At 49.0% G+C, this 19734-nt stretch overlaps 1 protein-coding gene across 6 annotated transcripts in view; it reads right to left on the bottom strand.

Annotated features, from left to right (window-relative positions):
- The window catches only part of SCAF4 (SR-related CTD associated factor 4), a 59614-nt gene extending 43294 nt beyond the window's left edge, over positions 1-16320 (bottom strand). For 3 of the 6 annotated variants that reach the window (XM_070407292.1, XM_070407294.1, XM_070407293.1), the window contains exon 1: positions 15999-16320. In XM_070407292.1, the coding sequence (XP_070263393.1) occupies positions 15999-16028 (30 nt within the window). In that variant the 5' untranslated portion in view covers positions 16029-16320. The remainder of the gene's footprint in view (positions 1-15998) is intronic. The other 3 variants (XM_070407295.1, XM_070407297.1, XM_070407296.1) reach the window with 1 other exon arrangement.
- Positions 16321-19734: the final 3414 nt, after the last annotated feature.

Below are 19734 nucleotides of genomic sequence, written 5' to 3'. Positions count from 1 at the left end.
AGGGTTGATAGTCCCTTACTTCCTTAGGGGAGGTTAAGAATTCATTCAAACAATACATATAAAAGCACTTAACCCTTTGCGGTCCAATGTTCTTTTTGGAATTCAAACAGTCTGGTCCAAATTAGTTGACGGGATTGAATGTTGACCTTTTTAATGTTCTTATTGCTCGACGTTGGACCTGCTCCTAGTGCCTGGTCTGTCAAGTCAGCCTCGAGGTGGGACTGAAAAGGGTTAGAGCAGCACCTGGCACAGAACAGATGGTGGCTAGCTACTTTTGCTACTACTACTACTACTACTACTACTGCTACTACTACACATTTTGTTGAAAAAAGAAAGAATCCTGGCAATAACCCAGAGCAGTGTTTTTCACGTTGCAGGTAGAGAATATATTAGATAATAAAAATGAGCTTAGTGGGTGTGACCAAACAGTAGGGACATCACAGTCCTACGCCCAGCAAAGGCGGTACTGTGGGTGAAACACCACCTCCGGGTGTGGAATGCTCCCACGAGCACCTGAGTCTCACTAAGATCGACTTCTTACTGGGGGGTCACGGTAGAAATGTGCAAAGGCAATTATTCAGAAAAATGATTTTGCCTTAGAAATGACCATAAAGCCCAAACTAACCGCTGGTCACCTTTCGACAATGTGCGGAGTCCTGAAGCCACTAATGCATTTCTTATGGACAAGCTGTGGGGGAAGCAGCACTGCCAAGTCAGAAAAACCTTCAGGCCACACGTAGTTACAAACTAGAAACAGGCGTAAAGATAACTTAGACTCTAGCTTTTTCTGAGCAAAATCTAATCTCAGTCAACAAACTTTACGAGAAAAGAAACAACTATCAGCTCTATATGTAAAGCTTGAAAACTATAAAACTTAGTAATTCCAACAAACTCTACTAATGAAAAAAACAGAAGAAACAAAAATACCCGCAGACAAAGTGGTATATGGAACAAGTCAGACAGACCTGGTTTGGAAACTGGTTCCAAACATGTGATGATTCTGGCAAATCGCTTGACCTCTGTAAGCACCAGTGTCCTCCAGGGAGAAGGATGACTCCGTTTCCACTTTACAGGGATCAGGAGAACCAGTGCTGCATATGGAGTGACCCGTATGCACGTGCTCCAACAGGGCAAGTGCCTGACCAGTGTCACCAGGGGCAGCGCCCTCCCCACAGCCTGCACGCACAATGAATGCCATCTGCCAATGAAAACTACTGTGTCAAAGCAGCCAGAGCAACACCATGCAACGCTCTTCCACAGATGTAGCAGCTACAGCCCCAAAAGGCACAAAACCCACCTACTGGCAGAGGCATGAGTATAGCAGTAAAAGCATACTTGCCAGCACCAGACATGAGTCTGACTTTTTGCTTCGTCACTAGGAAATCTAAATATGAACACTGTCCTCCTGCATGGCATACAGAAGCCTGATAGGTACAGTATTCTAGGAACTGTGAAGGCTCATTCATCATGATCCCTTATAGCAATAAAAATGTTTCAAGAGAAGACATGAGCCCATCAGCAGATGAATGAATTAAAAACCTGTGGTCCATCTACACAATGGAATCCTACGCTGCGGTAAAAAAGAAGGAACTCTAACGTTTGCAACAGCATGAATGGAACTGGAGAGCATTATGCTAAGCGAAATAAGCCAGTCGGAGAAAGGTAAATATCACATGATCTCACTCATTTGTGGAACATAATGAACAACATAAACTGATGAACAAAACAGATCCAGAGACAGAGAAGCATCGATCAGATTGTCAAACCTCTGAGGGAAGGTAGGGGAGGGTGGGGATAAGGGGGAGAGATCAATCAAAGGACTTGTATGCATGCATATAAGCCTAACCAATGGACACAGACACCAGTGGGGTGAGGGCATGAGTGTGTGTGGGGGGGCGGACGGCGGACAATGGGGGGATAAGGGAACATATGTAATACCTTAATCAATAAAGGGAAAAAAATTAAATTAAAAAAAAGAGAAGACATGAGAATATTTAGCCCATGACACCTGTAGAGTTAATTCAGTGTTTGGGGTTCGTCAAAGTAACATGATACTCTATTTACTAATGGTATAAACTTGGATAAGTTTAGTTAACCTTTCTAAACTTCAAGGTTTTTTAAAATCTGAAAAGGGGAACAGTATTCACTTCACATCCTAATGTTGTTAGGATTAAATGAGGTCATCTGTAATAACAAAAGCGTAATATGCTAATTAGACTGGACAGCCAAATGACCTTCCGGACGAAGCCGCTGCAGCGGGGGCCAAGGCAGAGGCAGTTAGGGGCGATGAGGCAGGCAGGCGAGCGGTTAGGAGCCAGCAGTCACGGATTGCAAGAGGGATCGGACCTAAATCGGCAGCCGGACGTCCCCGAGAGGTCGTGCACTAGGCCTCTGGTCTGTATCTAAAACTCCGAGCCCGGTATACCTGACATACCTGCCTCCGTCAATAGAGCTGTGCCCCCCTGGGTGGGATCTTTGTGATGGCGCACCATACTTTCTGTATTATATCTACTATCCAAATGCTGCCTCTAGAGAAATCTTCTCCATAGTGAAAGCGTAGCAGTATCGAGGCTTTAAAGCTGTACAGCACCTCAGCACCTCCTCTAGCAGTCACACCAAATTCATACCCACTGTTACAGTATCTCTGGCAGATCCCAGCTAGTGAGAAGGCTTAAAACTCAGCAGCTCCAGTGGTTACAGCACCTTCTTACTACTGACCCAAATCTCCCTTCTGATACCTTCCCTCCGGATCTATTCCCATGGTAATGGAATCCAATAAACGGTTTTGTGCTAGTTCCCCGTTTCTGCAGTAACACAGTACAACCAACTTTGCATCTTAAAACAGGAGGTGTGTTACCTGCCGGTTTTGGAGGCCAGACTCTCACTAAAGTCAAGGTGCTGGCAGGGCTGCCTTCGGGAGGCTCGGGGCCTCTTCCTCCACAGCAGTGCCGTGTCGTCTCTGCTCCGTGACCCTTGTCATGGACGCCCCTGCCTGCCTCACAGAAGGACCCTTGGGGTTACACTGGGCTCATCGGGACAATGCGGGATAGTTAACCCATCTCCTTGACTTAGTCACATCTTTTGTCATGTCAAACCCTCACAGGTTTGCCCTGACCGGTGTGGCTCAGTGGATAGAGCATTGGCCTGTGGACTGAAGGGTCCCAGGTTCAATTCCAGTCAAGGGCATGTACCTTGGCTGCGGGCACATCTCCAGTAGGGGGTATGCAGGAGGCAGCTAGCTGATCAATGTTTCTCTCTCATCGATGTTTCTAACTCTCTATCCCTCTCCCTTCCTCTCTGTAAGAAATCAAAATATGTATTTTTTAAAAAACACAGGTTCTAGGATTCAGAATGTGGACACCTGGAGACAGGCATTATAATGTTTAAAAAGTCGTGCTTAATCTATTGTTAACTTACATCTATAATCAACTGAAACCCTGACTGTTTTCCCCGGAATCTATCTAGCTCTTCATGCTGACTTTCCGGTGGTTTCTTCGAGGCTGGAAATCATTTTCTGCGACCTGATGTGGTAGCTATTCCAATCGGCTTGTATATTTCATGAGCCGACTTTACATGCCTTCCTCCAACTCAATGGTTTTTGTTTTTTTCTTCAGTGAAGGACAATAGCATGTGCCTTTATTTGTAACTCAATGGTTTTTTAAAAATTAAAAAGAACAGGACCTACTTGCAGGATGACCTATCTGATATGACTTGGACATTGCCAGTTAGCTAAAATTCACTTAACAACATATTCTCATCCTGCCTCCATTTTTCTAATTTATTCATGATGAAATAAATCATGACCAATATTATTCTGAAATATGTGGTTTATAGTCTTCACTAGACAAAAAACATTTTACAAAACAAATAAGTTTAATTTGGTGCATTATAAATTGTGAGTAAATTTGTTCTGGCTCCCAGTGACTAGAAATTTCTAGAAAGTCATAAAAGAAACTAACAACTGGCAGAGGAAAAAGTTACTGGCATCAAGCTGATGATTTCTGAAATACGTCTTTTGCTATTTTTTGAAATTGAGCTGTCAAAGCAATGAAAAGAATTTGACTACATACTAGAATAAGTAAATTTTTTAACCTTTTAAATCCCTCAGGCAATATTTCCTTTTAGCGCCTCTTTCAATGTGATGCTTGTTCTACCCTTTCTTTCTCTAAACTTTAAAAATACAGTGACAGACTGGTACTCAAATCTCCCCCAATAGACACAGATATCAAAGCGTTTAATTCTACAGTCTTTCTTCTCCTGTTCATTTGACTCAATGTATCAGACATGCTGACTTCAACCAAATCAAGAATTAAGTCCAACATAACTTGAATGTTTATTAGTAACATATAAAAACGTTACAAAAGTACACATTAGATTTTTTTTCAACAAAATGTAATATGGAAAAACCTCTTAAATTATTTTTGCCCTGGTGGTGTGGCTCAGTTGGTTGAGTGTGGTCCCATGTACCAAAAGGTAGCCAGTTCCATTCCCAGTCAGGGTACATGCCTGGGTTCAATTCCCATTGGGGGGCATGAAGGAGGCAGCTGATCAATGTTTCTCTCCCTCCCTCTCTCTAAAATCAATAAAAAGATGTTTTTAAAAATAAATAAAACCATTTTCCTGCAAAGATGCTTCGAGCATGTAATTATAACCTGAAGACAATTCCCTAAGACTCCCTGCTAGAACAACTCCGTCCTTACCTGCTGTTCCATCTCACACCTTGACATACCCTTTAGGAGAGGTTTGTTTGAGCTAATGCTTTCTAACCACCAGAAAATTAATGTGATGAGGGATGCAGGATGGGGGCTCAGGGCTGCAAACCAACCACTTAAATAAGTAGCACTAAGCCAAGCAGAATACAGTGAGTTCATCAATATGTACAAACAGATACTAATGAAACTGAAGAATGTACAGGAAAGTAGCTCAATCACCAGAAACAACCCCAATAACTAATTAATAAACACAAAGTTCAACCTTACCAATAACCAGTTAAAACAATGAGAACCCGAAGCATGGAGGCATGGAATAGAATGACATGCCTCCATGTGGGAGTTGGAGGGACGAGGAGAGAGAACCAAAGAACTGACATACTTATACGCACAGCCATGGACTCGGGCAATAGGGGGTGAAGACCTGGAGGGGCGGAGGGGCTGGGAGGAGGGGAGGGGGGGTGAAATGGCTGACATCTGGAATAGTATCAACAATTAAAATATAGATATATTAAAATAAAAATATAAAAATAATAAGATATTCAATTACCTAACTGGCTTGAGTGTAGATTAGCATAAAGCAAAGAGGATACTCTACGAAGGAGACCTAATAGGCAAGGGCAAGTTTTAATTTCACAGAAAACTTCAAAGCTATATATCAAAAACTAAAAAATATCAAAATGTTTTAAATCTAATACTTTCATTTCTAGAAATTTATATAAAATAGTCTTATGTTCTCAAATTCTCCACGATGACAATTTAAAATTATGTCAATCAATTGGTTGGAGCATTGTCCTGATACACCAAGTTTGCATGAATCTCCAGTCAAGGGCATATACAAGAAGCAACCAATGAATGTATCAGTAAGTGGAAAAACAAATCAATGTTTCTCTCTCTCCTCTCTCTCTCTCTCAAATCAATACATTTTAAAAGTAATAATTTCACGTTATTCAACAATCATACAAAAATTTCCAAACACAACTAGAGAAGAAAAAAAGACTGAAATACTCTAAAATGTTAATGGTATTTGGTGGAATATTTTCTTTATTTTCGAATTTAAGTTTACTTAACTTGCATTAACTTTAAAATGAAAAAATTTTTAATTAGAGTCTGCAACACAAAATGCATTTCTCCAACTTTGATTAAAAATATAATAAATGTATGTAATTGTCATCAGATAAACTTGTCCATGGAGTCAATTTTGCTTTGTAAATTATGTCTGTCAATGGCTTATAAATTTTTTTAATTAAGGAATTATTTTATTTTTTAAAAATATATTTTTATTGATTTCAGAGAGGAAGGGAGAGGGAGAGAGAGATAGAAACATCAATGATGAGAATCATTGATCGGCTGCCTCCTGCCTGCCCCCACTAGAGATCGGGCATGTGCCCTTGACTGGAATAGAACCCAGGACCCTTCAGTCCGCAGGCCGACGCTCTATCCACTGAGCCAAACCAGCTAGGGCAGCTTATAAATCTTTAATAAAACTTTTCAAAATTACTAAAACAAATTTTAAAAAATAAATTTAAAGCTTTACCCCTTTAAATGTCTTTATAATAATTGAAGCTCTTTTGAATATAAAACACAAATCTGAGAGATCACTGTTCAAATGCAGCAAATTTACAAGACTTTTTACAAAATACACACAAGTGCAAATATTCACTGTCAATACTAAACATGGAACCACTGTTGGGTTAATTATGCCCATGTGTATTTAAGAAAATAGAATACAGCAATGTAACAAGTAGTAGTTTAAACTTCATCTGCACTATTTCCCACTTTTAATTCTATCACCAAACCCTAACCCTGTTACCATTTGCTGCTGGCAGAACTAATTTTCTGAACAGTTAATTTCTGATGATTCACCGTATAAAGTATGCCCTAATGTTTTCTTCATGTGTGACCAACTCCCCTTCCATTTCCATGGGTCTACACGTCACTGAAGCTTTCCACTGAGGGCCAGGGCTGCCTCCCGCCTCCATTAGTTCCAGCAACAGGTGGTTTTCTAGTCTTCATGGAATACTGGTTCACTGACCGGCAGTCCATCCTCAGCTCCTTCCTTTTCATTTGCTCAAGAAACAGGCCAGGAGGTGATTTTAGGAAATGTCAAAGGTTTCATTCATCCCATCACTCAATTTTACCAGCACAGATGCCAGCTTTCAAAATCAATGTTACTGTAACCTGGCCGCATAGCTCAGTTGGATAGAACATTGTCTTGATATGCCCACAGTGTAGGTTCAATCCCTGGTCAGGGCACACACAAGAACCAACCAATGCATAAATAAGGGGAACAACAAACTGATATATCTCTCTCTTCCTTTCTAAAAAGCAAACAAAAAAACACCACACACACTAAAAAAAAAAAATCACTTTTACTGTGCCTCACTAGTGAACTTTGTGTACCCCCCCCAAAGTTGACTATAAATAAAGCATTTTTGTGAATTAAGTATTTACCACTAGACCTCAACAACAAATGAAAATTGGTTCCAGGACATACTCTCATTTGATTAGATGAGAAAAATGAAAATTTCCCCCGACTTTGCCGAAACCGGTTTGGCTCAGTGGATAGAGCGTCGGCCTGCGGACTGAAAAGTCCCAGGTTCGATTCCGGTCAAGGGCATGTACCTGGGTTGCGGGCACATCCCCAGTAGGAGATGTGCAGGAGGCAGCTGATCGATGTTTCTCTCTCATCGATGTTTCTAACTCTCTATCTCTCTCCCTTCCTCTCTGTAAAAAAATCAATAAAATATATTTAAAAAAAAAAAAATTTCCCCCGACTTTATGTGTTTTATTTAGACCCGGTTATTTCCACAAGGTGACAATGACTGGATCTATGCACAGGAAGGGACTAAAACTGAAAATGTCAGCATTAATAAAATCCCTAATCAATTTACAATTTTTATTGTGAGTATAAACTAGTAAAAGAATTATCAATGCTTAAAGGCACACATGAAGTTTTAAACATCGATTCTATCTATTACATTATGCAGATGACTTAAAAACTGACCAAACTGACAAATTCTTCCTCAAGTACACATTGTAGTGCACTCGCTGCCATGCTTTCAAATGTACAGAAAGTTGTTTAGGGAGGAGCCCTCTTATTTGTAAATGTGTTTGCATTTATGAAACGATGGTAAGACCTTCATAAAGGTCTGAACCCCGAACTTGGCTGTCCTTTCTGAAGTGATGTACCACTCCGCATCTCTTAATTAAGATGAACTAGATGATACATGACTATTAAAGTTTAAAGAATATTTCATCTGTTTCCTAAAGGCTCAAAAGGTGTCCTACATAAATTGCCATATTATAGGTTCCCTTTAAGAAGGCTATTGTCGCCCTGACCGGTTTGGCTCAGTGGATAGAGCGTCAGCCTGCGGACTGAAGGGTTCCAGGTTCAATTCCAGTCAAGGGCATGCACTTTGGTTGCAGGCACATATCCCCGGGGGGTGGGGGGGGGGGGGTGTGTGTGCAAGAGGCAGCAGATCGATGTTTCTAACTCTATCCCTCCCTTCCTCTCTGTAAAAAATCAATAAAATGTATTAAAAAGAAGAAGGCTATTGTCATTCATTCTACTTCAGCTAAAACACAGCTCTGAGGAAGTTAAAAGAGGGAGTAGACTGGAAGGCTCATGAGGCAGTGCAGAAAGGTGCACTGGGGCCCTGGCTGGTGTGGCTCAGTGGTCGTCCTGTGCACCGAAAGGTCGGTTCAATTCCCAGTCAGGGCACAAGCCCAGGTTTCCAACTTGATCCCCAGGAGGGGTGTGTAGGAGGAGCCGAAACATGTTTCTCTCTATCCCTTTCCCTTCCTCTCTAAGTATTAATAAAAATGTATTTTAAAAATTTTCTGCCAAAAGTAACCTTATGCTTAAAACTTCCCAACTATTTGTAGATCTGCTGCTTCACGTACAACTTCCTAATTCAATGACTGACAAGCCCTGCTGGTACGGCTCAGCTGGCGGGAGCACCGCCCTTGCACAGGTCTCGGGTTTGATCCCCAGTCAGGTCCATACAGGAAGTGGCCATTCTGTTTCTCTTACTTTGACCTCTCTCTTTTCCTCTCTCTAGAATCAATGAAAAACATGTCCTTGAAATAACAAGTGTTCTGTCCTGGCCGGTTGTTCAGTGGTTAGAGCACCGGCCTGCACACTGGAGTCTTGGGTTCAATTTCCAGTCAAGGCAGGTACCTGGGTTGCAGGTCTGTCCCTGTCCCCAGTCTGGGCGCATCTGGGAGCAACCAATTGATGTGTCTTTGTCACATCAATGTGTTTCTCCCTCCATCCCCTTCTACTCTCTCTAGGAATAAATGGAAAAAATATCCTCACTCCTCAGATAAGAATTAGGAAATAATAATGAGTGTTCTATAATCAATTATGGGTGAAGATAAGATCGACCAGTCTGGCTGTAACTGTCTACCAAACACAAATATGTGAAGATCAACTCTGACTGACAGTCATTAACAAATATGCAGAAGTTAAGGCTTGAAAAGAAACTACTATATTATTATTCGTGATTGGCATGTAGATAAGTTTTTCCAAAAAAGTCTTCATGCAGTTAAAAATATTAATCAGCTTCCTTTTTTCATTGTAACATTTATTTGTAACTGGGGTGAAGTTCAAATTTTGTTCCTGGCTGATTCTATGACTATATCTGAAAATAATTTTGCTGTAAGAAGAGGGTTGTGCTTAAAAAAAAGGAAAAATTCTGCTCCAGGTGTCACATATGCTAGATAGATCACTGCTCTATGGTCTCTTCCAATTAGGATTACTTACCCACATGGATTTATACCAAAAATCACCAATTGTCCACACATAAATTATAACTTTCAAGAGGTAATTGGATGGTCTTCCACTTTTTTTTAAAATATATTTTATTGATTTTTTACAGAGAGGAAGGGAGAGAGATAGAGAGTTAGAAACATCGATGAGAGAGAAACATCGATCAGCTGCCTCCTGCACATCTCCCACTGGGGATGTGCCCACAACCCAGGTACATGCCCTCGACTGGAATCGAACCTGGGACCCCTCAGTCCACAGGCCGACGCTCTATCCACTGAGCCAAACCGGTTTCGGCTGGTCTTCCACTTTTAACTTGAGCCCTAGCAGCCATCTTTTGTTTTTTCCACATCAAAACTGTGCCTTCTAATTCTTTTTTTTTTTTAATATATTTTATTGATTTTTTACAGAGAGGAGGGGAGAGGGATAGAGAATTAGAAACATCGATGAGAGAGAAACATCGATCAGCTGCCTCCTGCACACTCCCTACTGGGGATGTGCCCGCAACCAAGGTACCTGTCCTTGACTGGAATCGAACCTGGGACCCCTCAGTCTGCAGGCCAACACTCTATCCACTGAGCCAAACCGGTCAGGGCTCCCACACAATCAACTACTATTTTGCCAATTTTCTATTAGGTAGTTTTATCTCCTGAACTAGAGGCCTGATGCACGAAATTCGTGCAAGAGTAGGCCTTTCATCCCCTGGCTGCCGGCACCGACTTCCCTCTGGCACCCAGGACCCGGGCTTCCCTCTCAGTCCTGGCTTCATTCGGAAGGTTGTCTGGTCTAATTAGCATTATTACACTTTTATTATTATAGAAGATTGTTTCACTAGATTTTATAAGCCAACTTTTCCATTTTCCCAATCTTTCTCTGAATCAGTTCCTTATCATGTGCCTAATGTTTTTCTAAACAAAATACTTTACAAAATGATAGGCTAGGAGGGATATTTTCCACATAAACGTAGGTGATAGAAGCTGTGCAAACCAGCTGCATTCCACTCCCCGGGAAGCCAGCCTGCTGCTGCTGTAGAGCAGAGAGCTAGAACTGTAACTGTCAACATCCCAAACTTCCTGTGATGCCAGCATTACATGATCAAGTGAGGCCGGAGAAACCTCCACCCACTTCTCTGGTCCTGGTCTTGGCCCCTCTTCCTGAGCACAGTAAGCCTTGCTCCACGCCTCTGCATCTCTTTAGATAGACCTCAGAAGAAAGGAACGATCGAAACAACCGAAGATCAACAGTACAGGGTAAAAGAAAACATACTCATCATGCGATCTAACTGCAGAAGACAATCACACCTAGTCGTCCTTAGGCAAAAACAGACAATAATCCACACAGAACAATTTCCAGTGGGGACGGGCTGGAACCCAACGCTTCCTTCAGGACAACAGGGCGGCCCGAGATGGTCAGCTCACGCAGGTAAGCGCACGCCATCAACTCACACCCAGTGTTCATAAAGCTCACTCTGGCTTTGAAGAGACGAGAAGATGAACGGGCTGAAAGTACCCTCTCCCTCCTGCACTTCAATGCGGCCTCCTGTCCACACCACCCAGCACTGCACTTTTCAAAAAGTCACCCAGGGTCTGAGTTCCATTCAGTGGTTTGTGAGGTAAACTGTTTTCACACTAACACTAGACATTTCCCTTCTCATTCATTTTCTCTCAAGGCGATAGCCATATACCAGAAGCTATCTGATGTGCATAATGCGAGACAGAAGTAGTTGCTAAAAATCCAGCTTTTATTAAACCAAAATTTACATGAGATTTGCAAAATGCAAAAGAATGCCACTCTTCTCACTAACTTTTTTGTTTTGAAAACAGTTTTCATAAAAATGTTACTTATACCCTGGTTGGTATACTCGGTTGGTTAGAGTGCCATCCAATATGCCAAGGTTGCAGGTTCAATCCCCAGACAGGGCACAGACGAGAATCAACCACTGGGGTGGCTCAGTGGTTGAGCATTGACCTATGAACCGGGAGATCACAGTTGGGGCACATGCTGGGTTGTGGGCTCGGTCTCCAGTGGGGGGCGTGCAGGAGGCGGTTGATCAGTTCTCTCTCATCATTGATATTTCTCTCTCCTCTCTCTCCTTCTCCTTTCTTGTTTAAAATCAATAAAAAATATATTTTTTAAAAATCAACCAATGAATGCATAAATAAGTGGAACAAATCGATGTTTCTCTCTCAAATCAATAAATTTTTTAAAATGTTACTTATGTTCCCATGCAACGGGTTATTTTCAATGCATTTTCAGCTTAAATTTCTAATAGGGTAAATATCAATAGATATAATCCATAGATACCAAAGCTCTCTGTGATCCTTAACTTTGATGAATTGCAAGGAGTCAAAATCCAAAGTTTGAGAACTCTTACACAAGGAGATGTTTAAGAATGGTCACTACAGTGTTTGTCAGCAAAACATGAGAAACCACCTATCCGTTTATCAACTGGGGAACCAGATAAATAAAATGCAATTTATTCAAAGGATGGCATATCACATAGCCATCACATAGCAGTTAGAACAAACTAAATCTTATTATATAGTATTAATGTTCGAGCAAAAAACCACATTGCCGAATATGTGCAATACACTACCCATGTGTATCAGGAACACAGAATAATGTATTTTGTTTAAGAACCACAGAGATTGATAATCCATTATTTGCCTCTGATGGGGAGTGGTGGGAGGAAGAAGGGGGCAGATATGTCCTTTTGGATTTAGAGAAGATTGATTAAAGGCTACAAATGCAATCGATGGATTAAAATATCCCATTATAAACTTCATTCATTCAACAAGGGGAGTGCACAAACATGGCAGAACACGGCGAAGAACTGGCCACAACTGATCTCTGATCTTTTTCACTCATCTTTTCATCTTTTACAACACTTACTGAGTCTTGCCATAAAGTGCTGTAAATGGTGTCTACGATATCCTCTCCTTTCTCATCTTCTTCCTACACCAGAAACTGCCGTTTGACCGGTGCTTCCAAGCTCCTTCCTCAGGCACAACTCTGCCCTGCGTTACCCACCCCCGTCGTCTCTTTAAAATCTGCTTTTCCAGACTTGCCTCCTCCAACATCTCCAGTTCTCCTCCGCTCACAGACCCCGGGCTGGGCCACCACTCACCACGTCCACTACAAAGGCCCCGCACCGGTGCCGGCGACACCGCTGCCCGCTTCCTTCCCTTCGTCCCCGAACCCTCACAGCCACGCTTCCACAGACCTGACTTCCTACCTGATTCCACCTTCCCCATCACCACTCAGCCTTCAACTTCAGATCCCATTGCCCTAAAAACTGTAGACACCTTTTTCTCCTGAGACCCCTTATCGTCTCCAGGTAACAGGCATGATGGGAGATCCGCATGCAAATCCCAGCATGCCCTTGGGCGTCATCACTTCTTTCCGCCCGTCTCCTCGTCTATAAGCGGGTGCCCAGGTAAGGCTAGAAGTAGGAAGTCAGGTGTGTGCGAAGTGCCTGACAGCCCACGGAGGCTCACTGAACAGTGCTCCTTCTCTCCCTGCCTCAATTTCCTCCATGGCACATGGGGAGCGAGTGACTCCTGGATGTCTGCCTTCAGCGTTTGGATGCTTCCAAGTTTACGTCCTAGATGCCCAACTGAATGCCAACAATCTCCACTACTTTCAAATTCAAATTCAACCTGCTCAGAAGCCAAACACACATCCCCCCCATGTGCTTCCCATGACTGCGTGACCGAGTTCATGGCGCCACCTCTCCCAGCACTTAGAACGCGGCCAAAGGTGCCCGCGAAGCCTGCGGATGCCAAGGTCCCTGGGTTCCTCGGACCCACGTGCCCCCCTCTCCGTTCACACCAGACACGCCAAGCGCAGATTCTGCGCCCACTCTCCCCACCCTCTGCCTCCACCACACACCACACATGCTACCAATCAAGCGTCTTGACTACGTCCCTCAACTTCCAGCCTTCAGTTTACCCTCCGCCTGAAAAGGAGTCAGGCACATCAGACACGGAACCCGTGGGCTCACAAACCACTGGACCACCTCCCTTCCCCGCGGTCCATCATCTGGGCACTTATCCCAGCAGCTGCCCCCCAATTGCTCTCTACACCGTTTTCTCTTCTCAAGTCTTCGGTATTTCAAAGGCCCAACAAAGCTCTTCCATCCCACGTTAGAGCCATTCCCTGTCGGTGTGGCCAGTGGGATGGAGCACTGCCCCGTATGCCGATAAGTTTTGGGTTGAATCCTCCGCAGGCCGGATAGGAAGGCAACAGATGGACGTGTCTGTCTGTCTGTCCCTCTCTCCCTCCCTCTATTGGACAGGCTCCCGGGGGCAGATCCTCAGGAGGCCACTGGGGTGGCCCCGGCGTCAGGGCACAGCTTCGCAGCTGAGCGGGCACCTCAAGTGTGTGAAGTACAGACAGACTCGGGAGCCTGGGGTCCAGAGAACGCATCGGTCACTGCGTGAGCGGGAGAACAGAAGCGGTGAGCCAGCAGGCACACGGTGGATCTCGCACTCGGCCAACTCCTCCAGAGTGGCACTGACCACAGAACACCTAACAACGCAATGGAAGTTCACCAAGACCAGGAACGGAAGCGAAAATCATTTGAGGAAAACGAGCAAACCTCAAATTCTCTTTTTGTACATTTCAAAAGGATAAAATACCATCTCCCTTTTTCATGACGTCTATAGCATTCCTACTTTTGATTTTTTTTTTAGTAAAAACTATAGTCATCACACTTTTTCAGAACACGAGAGCCTTTTCTTAATAACTTCCCTAATGCCTACATCAGAATTAAGTACTTCTGATTTTTAAAAAAAAAATTTGAGAGAGAGGAAGGGGGAGAGAGAGAGAAACACTGATGTGTGCCACCTCCTTCTGCGCCCACTGGTTGATGCTTGCTCGTGCCCTGGCTGAGCCTGGGCGCATGGAGCGGACGCTCTAGCCAACTCAGCCAACTGAGCCGCCAGCCAGGGCATAGACACTTCTGATCTTCACACACCAAAACTGCCACTGAAACTGTTCAGTAAGTGGTGGCTCTCTCCCGCCCGGGGCACACCCGGCCTTCCCTCTCCTTCCCCTGGGCGTGCACCCCCTGAACTCTCGGGGACCCGCCAGGCGTGCCCGCTCGCCCCCCAGCCCATCTCCAAGGCCCCCTTCGCTGCTTCTTCCCTGAGCCACTCCTGCCTCACGGCCACAGCTTTAACGAATGGACGCTCAAGACAAAAACAGCAGCCCTGGCCGGTGTGCTCAGTGGGCAGAGCGTCGGCCTGCGGACTGAGGGGTCCCGGGTTCGATTCCGGTCAAGGCCACACGCCTGGGTTGCGGGCTCAGGCGGGCACCCGTGATTCTCTCTCATCAATGATATTTCTGTCTCTCTCCCCCTCTCCCTTCCTCTCTGAAATCAATGAATATGTATTAGAACACAATAACAGATAATAAATAGAAGACAATAAAAAAACCTGTGAGTTTTTATCTTGGAAAGAAATGTGCTCATCCTGTTTCGGAAGCCGGCGTGCCGGTTGTCAATCCTCGTGCCTTCGGCAGCACCTGCCCAGCACCTGCCGGGTGCGTGCGGGGGGCGGGGAGGGGCTGCCGGCCGCAGGGGCCCGCCTTCCAGCCCCGACCCTCGGAGCCTCCGCACAGGCTCTGGCCACCAACGGGAGGGACAGTCAGTGACCCCGCAGGAGACGGCCGGCGTCCGACCGGGGCGCTGCGCCCCCCACTCCCACGGCCTGGCCGTCACCTGTACCCGCAAACACGCTTTCGGGAAGGGGTGCTCCCCCCCGGTAGACACAGCCCGCCCGGACCCGCTAAGGGCCCCGGGAGGACAGCCCGCTTCCAGCCCGGCCCCGGGTCCCCAGTCCCGGCCACGCCGGGGAGACCGGGAGCCCCGCCAGACGCCCCCGACCGCCGCGCCCCGCGCCCCGCGGCTGCACTCAGGCACCGGCCCGCCCTCCCCACCCCGGGGCCTGGGGCTGAGAGTGGAGCCCAAGGCGGCGGCGGCGGCGGCCGGGCCCGGGGAGGTTTCCGCCGGCAGAGGCTCGGGAGGCTCGGGAGGCCGGACGGACGGGTGCCGAGCGGCGGACTCGCGCTTCCCGTGCAACTTCGGGGGTCACGCTGGGCTCCGGAGCCCCCGGGGTGCGGCGTGCGCGGCCGCACAGGGCCGGGGACCCCGTCCGTCCCCCGGGGGCGCGGGGCCGGAGGCAGGAGCAGCACCCCCGCACCTCCCGCCCGGGATCAGAGTCCAGCGGCCGCGGCCGAGCGCCCGGGCCGCTCCCGCCCCGCCTCCCGCCGCCGTCCTCCGTCCTCCGTCCTCCGCGCCGCGCACGGGGCCGCCGGGAGCGGGCGGGCGAGGCGCCGCGCGGACCGGGACGCGGCCGAGGTCGCCGCCGGGCCGTGGGGGAGGGGAGGCCCCGCCGCCGCCGCTCCCGGGCCGCAGCCCTTCGCGCGGGCCCGGCCGCCGGAGCCGGAGCCGGAGGCGGAAGCGTCCCGCCGGCCCCGCCGCCGCCCCGGCGCGGGGAGCGCCCGCCCGGCCTCACCTCCTGGTTGAAGGCGTTGACGGCGTCCATGTTCGCGCTGCGGCGGCGCCGGGCCGCGGTCACATAGACCTCGCGCGGGGCGGAGGGCCGGCCGGGGGCGGGGGCGGAGCGGCGGGCGGGCCGAGCAGGAAGCGGGGCGGCGGGCGGGCGGCGGGCCCTCAGCGCCGGTCGCGGGCGGAGGAGCGGGCGGCGGCGGCGCGGGGCCCCAACATGTCCGTCCGGCGGCGGCGGCGCTCGGCGTCTCGCTGGTCGGCCCGCGCCCCACGCTCTGGCCACACGGCCCGGCCGGCGAGCGGGGCCTCCTCAGCCTCTGGCGGCGGGATGGCGGCAGCGGCCCGAGTCCACGCCGCGCGGGGCACCCTGGGACGGCTCGGGCCTCCCGGCGCTTCCGGTGCCGCGCCGGCCCCGCCCCGACGCGCGCCGGCCCCGCCCCCTCGCCCGGCCCCGCCCCCCGCCCGGCCCTGCGCGCCGCGTGCGAGCGCGTGACGCCGACCCCGCGCCTTCCCGCCCGCGGGTCGCGGGCCCCGGACGTGTCCCCGCGGGAGGGCGCGGAGCCGGGCGCGGAGCCGCGGATGGTCCCGCCCCGCCGGCCGTGCGGGCCGGAGCCCGGGACAAAGGGCGGGCGGCACCCCAGCCGCGGGGCGTGCAGCCGGGGCCGCCCGGGCCGGCTCCTCCGCGCGCGATGCGGCGCCGAGAGGACTCCCCGCCCGGGGAGCGGCCCGGGGAGCGGGGGGTGGACTCGCTGACCCCGACGGTGACTCCTCGGACCCCGGTTTCTCCTCCCGGTGGAGGACTTGGCCCTGGTGCCCTCCCCCGAGTCCCTGCCGGCTCCCGGCTCCGGGCGGCCCGGGCCGATGGAAACAGAAGGTCACCCTCCTGCCCTCGCCGCTCGGGTCCGCGGGTTCGGCAGGCACCTGAGCAGACAATGGCCAAGGCGCGGGCAGGGTTAGGGCCCAGACCCCGGGACCAAAGACAGGCCTGCATCCGACCGGCAGGCCAGGAAGGCTTCTCGGAGGAGGCGGCGTTTGGAAGACATTCCAACCGCACATGGATGAGTCCCGTGGCACCACCGTCCCCCCAGGGAGGACCAGCTGGAGCCGGGCAGCGAGGCGGGCCAGGGCCTGAAGGGTTTGGATTTTGTCCCCAAAGTGGGGAGACGTTGAAAGGGTAGAAGAGGGGGTGGTGCCCTGCAAGGTGCTCTTCTCCAAGAAGGGCTGGAGCAGCAGGAGTGGGGTCAGGGAGAGACAAGCCCCAGGCCAGGGGGTGCTGAGGGCTCCAGGCACCGGGGCGGAGGAGAGACGAGGTCAGGTAGTTGAGAAGTGGAGTGGGGGCATGTCCCCCAGTTGGTTAGAGCATGGCCCTGCTACACCAAGATCGTGGGGTCCACCCGCGTCAGGGCACATGCCAGGAGAATCAGCCAGGGAATGCATAAATAAGTGCAACCACAAATCGATGTTTCTCTCCTTCTCTCTCTAAAAGCCATCAGTACGGCCCTGGCCGGTTTGGCTCAGTGGATGGGGCGTCGGCCTGCGGACTGAAGGGTCCCAGGTTCGATTCCAGCCAGGGGCATGTACCTTGGTTGCGGGCACATCCCCAGTGGGGAGTGTGCGGGAGGCAGCTGATCGATGTTTCTCTCTCATCGATGTTTCTAACTCTATCCCTCTCCCTTCCTCTCTGTAAAAACTCAATAAAATATATTTTAAAATAATAATAATAAATAAATAAAAAAGAAAGGTGGTCCCAGCTGGTGTGGCGCAGTGGATAGAGCGTCGGCCTGCGGACTGAAGGGTCCCGGGTTTGATTCCTGTCAAGGGCATATGCCCAGGTTTCGAGCTCAACCCCCAGGAGGGGGTGTGCAGGAGGCAGCTGGTCAATGATTCTCATCATTGAGGTTTCTATCTCTCCCTCTCCCTTCCTCTCTGAAATCAATAAAAATATTTTTTTTAAAAAAGAGATGGTCAAGGTTCTGCCTTGAACGACGTGGGTGGTTGGGTTTATGTCAATTTGGGGAATCTGGGGGCAGAAGAAACGGGTTTGTGTGAAGGCAGGTAATGGTTAACACCTGTGCACTGCTCACACGTGCCAGGGTCCGTCTGACATGCTGCTCTGTTATTTAATCTCCCTCCCGGGCTTCTGGAAGAGTGGCTGTCGGTAATGCCCCTGTGTTCACTAAAGAGAATTAAATGACTTCCTTCTGGGGCCTATGGAGTTGGAGTTGCCCCTGGGGCAGATAAATGAAGACGTCTCCCAGGCAGTGGGGTAAGCGCAGGTGGAGTCGGGAGAGCGGGCTGTGAGGAGGTAGGATCTGGGAGTCATGAGCACACAGCTGCTGCAGAAGGGGCCGCAGTGGGGAGCACAGGTGTGCGGGGGTAAGAGGCAGGGAAAAGGCATGGAGGAGCCGTCAATATTTTTATTGATTTCAGAGAGGAAGGGAGAGGGAGAGAGAGAAACATCAATGATGAGAGAGAATCATGGATCAGCTGCTCCTGCATACCCCACACTGGGGATGGAGCCCAAAACCTGGGCAGGTGCCCTGACCGGGTATCGAACCCTGACCTCCTGGTTCATAGGTTGACACTCGGCCACTGAGTCACGCCGGCTGGGCAAACGTAATCTTAATTATAGAAGGAACAAAGTAGATCCCAAATATCCTTCCCAAACCCTCCCTTTCCCCCCTGCCCCCCCTCCCACCACCACCCCATCATCATCTGCTTCATAGCATTACCATTTTACTGGTAATCTCTCCGCCAAACTATCGTGTTTTTCAAACCCATTTTGCTTCGGTACGAGTTGTCTGTAGGGCCACTAACGCTGGGTTAGAAGATGCAGTTTTTAGTGCCCCCATCCCTGAGCTCTCTGGATAATTCATTGTCTCCCCAGCACTGTCCAAGGCCCCACACCGTTTCCAGCCGACTGCCCGGCACAGCCCAAGGCCTGCCATTCCCCGGACGGGTCTGGGATGGACACGGGTCAGGTTTGTGCTCATGGACAGTCCCTTTCTGCTCCAAGTAAACAGGCCCGTTGAGCATCTAGTTGATGTTCGGACGTCACCTCCTCTCACTTGTTAATCACTTGCCAGCCCCTACTCTGTGCCAGGCCCTGTGCCGAAAAGCTGCCCGCCCTCCTCCCAGCCAGACTCAACCTCCTCCCGCATGCTTCCGCAGCCGGGGTCTCACCTTGTGCTGCTATTATGTGAAATAAGGTCTGCGTGACTCCAGCATGCTCTGCCCTTTCAGTGAACAGGAGTAAAACTTAAGAATGGGAGCACAGACCTGGCCGGTTTGGCTCAGTGGATAGAGCGTCGGCCTGCGGACAAGGGTCCCAGGTTCGATTCCGGTCAAGGGCACAGACCTGGGTTGTGGGCTCGATCCCCAATGGGGGACTTGCAGGAGACAGCCAATCAGTGATTCTCTCTCATCATGGATGTTTCTATCTCTCCCTCTCCCTTCCTCTCTGAAATCAATAAAAATATATTTTTTTTAAAAAGAATGGGAGCACAGAGCCCCAGGAGTCCTCACTCCATTCAGGTAGGCAGTCTTCTTCCCCCTGAATGAGGGGAGTAGATGTGGATAAGTTTGAGTATTGAGCGGGAGTGGGAGAGGCTTGTGGGAAGGTGGCGGGTTCCCTCAAACAGTTTGCAAGTAGCTAATAAAGGAAACCATTTCCCTCGGCCGCTTCCTGTCCTACTTAAGAATAGGGATCTAAGCCCCGGCCAGGGTGGCTCAGTGGTCGGGCG

This window comes from Myotis yumanensis, unplaced genomic scaffold, assembly GCF_028538775.1.
Source record: "Myotis yumanensis isolate MYYU_CA2020_CCGP unplaced genomic scaffold, mMyoYum1.0.hap1 SCAF_2, whole genome shotgun sequence".
NCBI classification, from domain to species: Eukaryota; Metazoa; Chordata; class Mammalia; order Chiroptera; family Vespertilionidae; genus Myotis; species Myotis yumanensis.
Note: the sequence above shows the minus strand (reverse complement) of the source record. Positions and strands in the feature narration are given on the sequence as shown.